General features: G+C 41.5%; 1 protein-coding gene across 1 annotated transcript in view; it reads left to right on the top strand.

Moving 5' to 3' along the window:
• Positions 1-5131, top strand: part of LOC126514136 (NACHT, LRR and PYD domains-containing protein 1a-like) — a 30010-nt gene that overhangs the window by 11272 nt on the left and 13607 nt on the right. Inside the window, exons 3-4 of the mRNA XM_050162882.1 lie at positions 4011-4181; positions 4899-5069. Coding sequence (XP_050018839.1) covers positions 4011-4181; positions 4899-5069 — 342 coding nt within the window. The remainder of the gene's footprint in view (positions 1-4010; positions 4182-4898; positions 5070-5131) is intronic.

A 5131-nucleotide genomic window follows, 5' to 3' on the forward strand; every position in this document is an offset into this window, starting at 1 on the left:
GGGTTCCCTGCCCTGTGGGAAGTCCAAGGACCACCCACCTCCATCCAGGTCTAGTAAGGTGAGCATCCAAACTGCCTAGGCTCCCACAAAGCCAATAGTAATGTTTCTTTTACCTGTGTAGGTGCTCTTCTATTTGGGGAATTAAAGTTCAGGATTAAGACTTCATCCTGATGAATTGTTCCTGTTATGAGTATAAAGTGTCCTTCTCCATCTCTTTTGATTGATTTTAGTTTGAAATCAATTTTGTTAGATATTAGAATAGCCATACCTGCTTGTTTCTTAGGTCCATTTGATTAGAATATCTTTTCCCAACTCTTTACTCTGAGGTAATGTCTGTCTTTGAGGTTGAAGTGTGTTTCTTGTATACAGCAGAAGGATGGATTCTGCTTTTGTATCCACTCTCTTAGCCTGTGTCTTTTTTATGGGTGAATTGAGTCTGTTGATATTAAGAGATATTAATGACCAGTAATTTCGATTCCTGTTAATTTTTAGTTGGTAGTGTTTGTTTGTTTCCCTTCTTTGGGTTTTGCTGGTGGAGTGATCTGTTGCCTGTGTTCTTGTGGGTGCAGTTTCTTTGCATTTGGGTTTTTCTTCTAGTACTTTATGTTAGACTGGATTTGTGGATAGGTATTGTTTAAATCTGGTTTTGTCATGGAATACCTTGTTTTCTCCACTGATGGTGATTAAAAGCTTTGTTGGTTATAGTAGTTTGGGCTTACATCCAGATTATGCCCACACTAATAAGGAAAACATTTAATACAGAAGGCTTGCTAACAGTTTCAGAAAACAATCTATTATCATCATGGTAGGGATGGGGTGTCTAGGCAGATCTAGTGCTGGCTATATCTTTATATGTTGGCCACAGCAAGTCAACAGACACCTTTGGGGGTATCCTGAGCCAAGGAGACCTCAAAGCCTGTCCCCACAGTGACACACTTCCTCCAACAATGTAGCACACACTCAAACAAAGCCACATCTTTTAATAGTGCCACTCCCTATGAGATTTTGTTTCAGTCAAAGTTAGCCATCTTTAATCTGTGTTTTAAGACTTGTGGTTTTATTTTGAGTTTGTTACCTCATTTAGTTTACATTGTTAGTGATGAAATGCTACACATACCAGATCCTTAGCTACTCATAGCCCCTTGCAGTTTGTAATGTAGGCTGGTTCAAAATTCATGGTTCTCCTGCCTTTGTATGATTGGTTACTGACATTAAAGGAATGCCTTACCATTCAGGGTGATATATATTCTCTCCCCTTCTGTCTCTCTTTCTGTTTATGTCTCTCTCTCTCTCTCTGTCTCTATTTATCTATCTGTTGATCTCTCTCTATCTCCTCATCCCCTTCCTTTTGGAAAGATATGGGGGCATGTGAACCAGCACATCTGTAGAGTTTATGACCATGCTTAACCTCCCACCACAGAGTCATTCTCAACCACCTCTCCTGAGCTCTCTTCCCACCCCCTTTCCAGTTTTTCTTCATGTGACTCTAGAATTCTGCTCCCAATAAAAGCAGGTATATTCACATCAAAAGGAAGAGGCTGTCTGTATTAAAAAGTTCTCCTCAAGTACTCTAGATTAAATGAAAAGATACTAACCACCTGTTCAAACATCATGGAGCAGTCTAGAGAAGAATCAACTCCTCGACTTCCCCAGGTATTGGAAAAAATTCAGGAGTCAGTGTGCAAAGTCTTTTCTATCTGAAGGGTTTGGAAAAAAGAGAAACTCATACACTTTCCTGATGGTTTTCTTTCTATATTCTCTTATGATGTTTTTCTAAAGAAGCTCCTCTCATGATATTTTATCTTTTTTTCTTTACAATTAAATGCCTACAACTTGAAGTTTATCTCCTGCACACCAGTTCCATAATAACCACTCTGTCTGAGGCTTAATATTAACTACAAACTGTTTGGTCTATTAGCTCAGGCTTACTATTAACTAGGTCTTACTGCCTAAATTAAACCATTTCTATCATTCTATATTTCACAATAAGGCTTGTGGCTTGTTACCTCACATCTTGCTTCTCTGGTGACTTCTGATGTCTCCCTGACTCCAGAGCAGGGAAGGAGCACTTTTGCTCAGTTAACCCCCCAATTGATGGGCTGTAACTTGCAGCTGCAAGGAAAGGATCAGTCACATAATTACCTGTCTTGAGAGGTAATCTTATGAGGGATTTTAAAGGAGTCATAATTCTAAATTGCTGGAGAGTCCCAAAAATCAACAAAATTGTGTACTTGGAACATATCTGTCTGTATTAACTGCTTTGACCTCTTGCCCTGTATTCTCCAAGGAAGGAAAAAGGCAATTTACACTGATGCATGACTAAGTAATCATTTTGCACTGATACTCTGAAATAAGTATTTGTAAATTCTGGATTATATATGACTCAGGCCGTCCAGTGTTTCTCCGCATTCTTTGAGTCACTTATAAAGTTTTGTTTGGACTCATTTTACCATAAATCTGTTAATATTAGCTCAATTGGCATTCAACAAGGTAATAGTGATCTACATTCATTTTAAATCTTAAAATATATTTTCTGTACTGTGTGTGGCATTAAACCAAGAAAATGGAAACTTGTAACTCTTTCTTGGGACTATGAAGTCAAATTATTTTCTGTATATAAGAACCAGTTAGTTTGCTGAACTTTGAGTCTTCAGGATACATGCCCATATAAGAAAATGGAGGTTTGGAACTTGTGAAGAGAGTTAATTACTGTCCTAGATTACCAGTCAGATCTAGCAAAAGATAATGCATGCAGCACTTAGGTTGCTCTGCACTTTTAACCTTAGTTCGACAAATCAGAAAGCTGGCTATATGTCCTTGGACAGAAAACAATGCCTTTCTGGGAAATGTTTATCTTAAAAACCATTAGCAAAGCACCTGATTTAATGTAAAGCTTCTTTGAAGCTATTGCCCAGCTGGTCTGATAGTGGGGAGGGGGGGAATCAGCTATTTTTATAGGCATTGACTGTTTATCGTTTTTATATGCATTTTATTCATTAGAACTCTGTATAAGCTAACAGTATTGATATCAATTAGACAATACAGCTTAAGGAGGAGTATTCTTCATGAAAATCCAGAGATGTAAATGCCCAGTAAGTCAGAATTTATTCATGAGATAAACACTGTGGTGCAGGGAAATTTACAATAGCATATGTGAATTTACAGACAGAGGCAAAAGATATTCTGGAGTCTCTAGCTTTGTGAGTTGGCTTAATTGCGGCGAACTCCCTGACCAGCAGGAAGGAACAGCTACCAGACGAGGATTCTTCCCAAATCACGCTTTATTGGAGCCTCTTGGTTATAGGGAGAGCAGAAAGCAAGGGGCCCCCGAGCTCTGAGCTGTAGCTGTTTATATAGGGAGTCTGCCTAGCAACCTTTGATACTTTGATACTTTAACTGCTTTTCTGGAGACCCACCGGCAGGAAAGAAAGCAGGGGAACATCCCTGTCAATTACAGACCACAAGGAAGTTCCCCTGCCGGTCAGGGGAAGTGTGGGCAGCTAGATCACAACAACTCATCCTGTTTTCTAGTGGAAGAACTGCAACCTTTATTATGGTATCAAGCGAGGCTGAGGCCAAATGCCATCTTGTAATGGCAGCCACTCAAATCAGCTCCCAGCACTTAATGAGATTTCCCATTAAAGAATGTCTTTCTCATAAGTTGGCACCTTAACTATTATCATGTGCTGTTCCTTTGACAAGGGCACCAACACACTTAGACACACAAATGGGCACACAGAATGCTATAATAAGGATGTAGATGAGAAACCACTCAGGAAAGGATCCAGATCTTGGAGCAAAGGAGCACATAGAAGCTGGTAAATCCTGGGATGGCATAAGGAGACCTGGTTCTCAAACAGATAGAAACCTACTCTATCTTGTGCGTTTGTGCAAGTCAGACCATGCACACACATGAATCATGTCTCTCATTGCCTCCTCTACCAAATATCTCTCTCTCTCTCTCTCTCTCTCTCTCTCTCTCTCTCTCTCTCTCTCTCTCTCTCTCTTAGGTCCAGGTGGACTCCGATCACTAATTCCACTTGGCAGATATTCTTCTCCACTCTTGAGTTCTCAGGAAGTCTGCAGGACCTGGACCTAAGTGGAAATCCACCAAGCTACTATGCAGTGCGGAGTCTCTGTAGGACACTGAGATGCCCTGGATGTCAACTAAGGACATTGAGGTGAGTTCGATTTGGGTTCTTTCCTGAAGCAGAGTCAGATGACAGGAGAACAGAGGCAAAAGCTGGGTCTAGGCTGAGGTTTTATATTCAACACATATTCACCAAAGCCTCTAATCAACCTGTAATAGAGGCCAGAATGTTATGATAAAGAAACGAAAAATGGATTCTATTCTTAGAGATCATGAAATACTAATATTCATCAGGGAGTCCCACTAACTATTGCTAACAGCAGGCCTGTGAGGGCTTCAGTGGAGCAAACATCCTGAAGAAGTGGCTGCAGGAGAACTGAAGAGCACAGAGGAAGAAGCTAAATGAAGCCAAGGGAAGAAAACTCCAGGCCAGGGAATGGCATCCCCACTTCCTCCTGCTCTCTTGCACTTGTAACCAGCCTTCTGCTCTGTTTCTATGGACTCCATCTTTACTAGGATTTTGAATAACAAGTATGTCATGTCCTTATTCTATGGCTGGTGAATGTCACTTCAACTGACTCTTGAGATATACTGGTGAGCTGTCCTGGGTCTCATGAAGCAGAGAAGTGGGTCTCAACCTGTGCTCCATGCTTCTGCAGCTCAGCTGTGGGAAGCATGGAATTATCCACCCAGACTAGAAAAGCTAAGCACTGCTAACACTGCATGCCAGGGCTCACAAAAGGAGACCAAGCACAGTTCCCAAGAGCAGTGATCCCTGGAGAATCTGATGGTGAGCATCTCCATGCAGGCTTGTCAACTGTGGCCTCAAACCCAGCTTCTGTAAGAACCTGGCCTCAGTACTCCCATGTAGCTCCAGCCTGACTGAGCTAGACCTGCAGCTGAATGACCTGAGAGACCATGGTGTGAGGCAACTGTGTAAGGGACTAAGGAGTCCTGCTTGCAACCTCAGAATTCTGTGGTAAGTAAGACCCTGGAAATGCCATTCTGGGTGGGGGGGGGGGGGAAGAAGGGACATGAAGG

Source organism: Alexandromys fortis, unplaced genomic scaffold, assembly GCF_014885135.2.
Source record: "Alexandromys fortis isolate MF-2015 unplaced genomic scaffold, M_Fortis_MF-2015_v1.1 scaffold_84, whole genome shotgun sequence".
Taxonomy (NCBI): domain Eukaryota; kingdom Metazoa; phylum Chordata; class Mammalia; order Rodentia; family Cricetidae; genus Alexandromys; species Alexandromys fortis.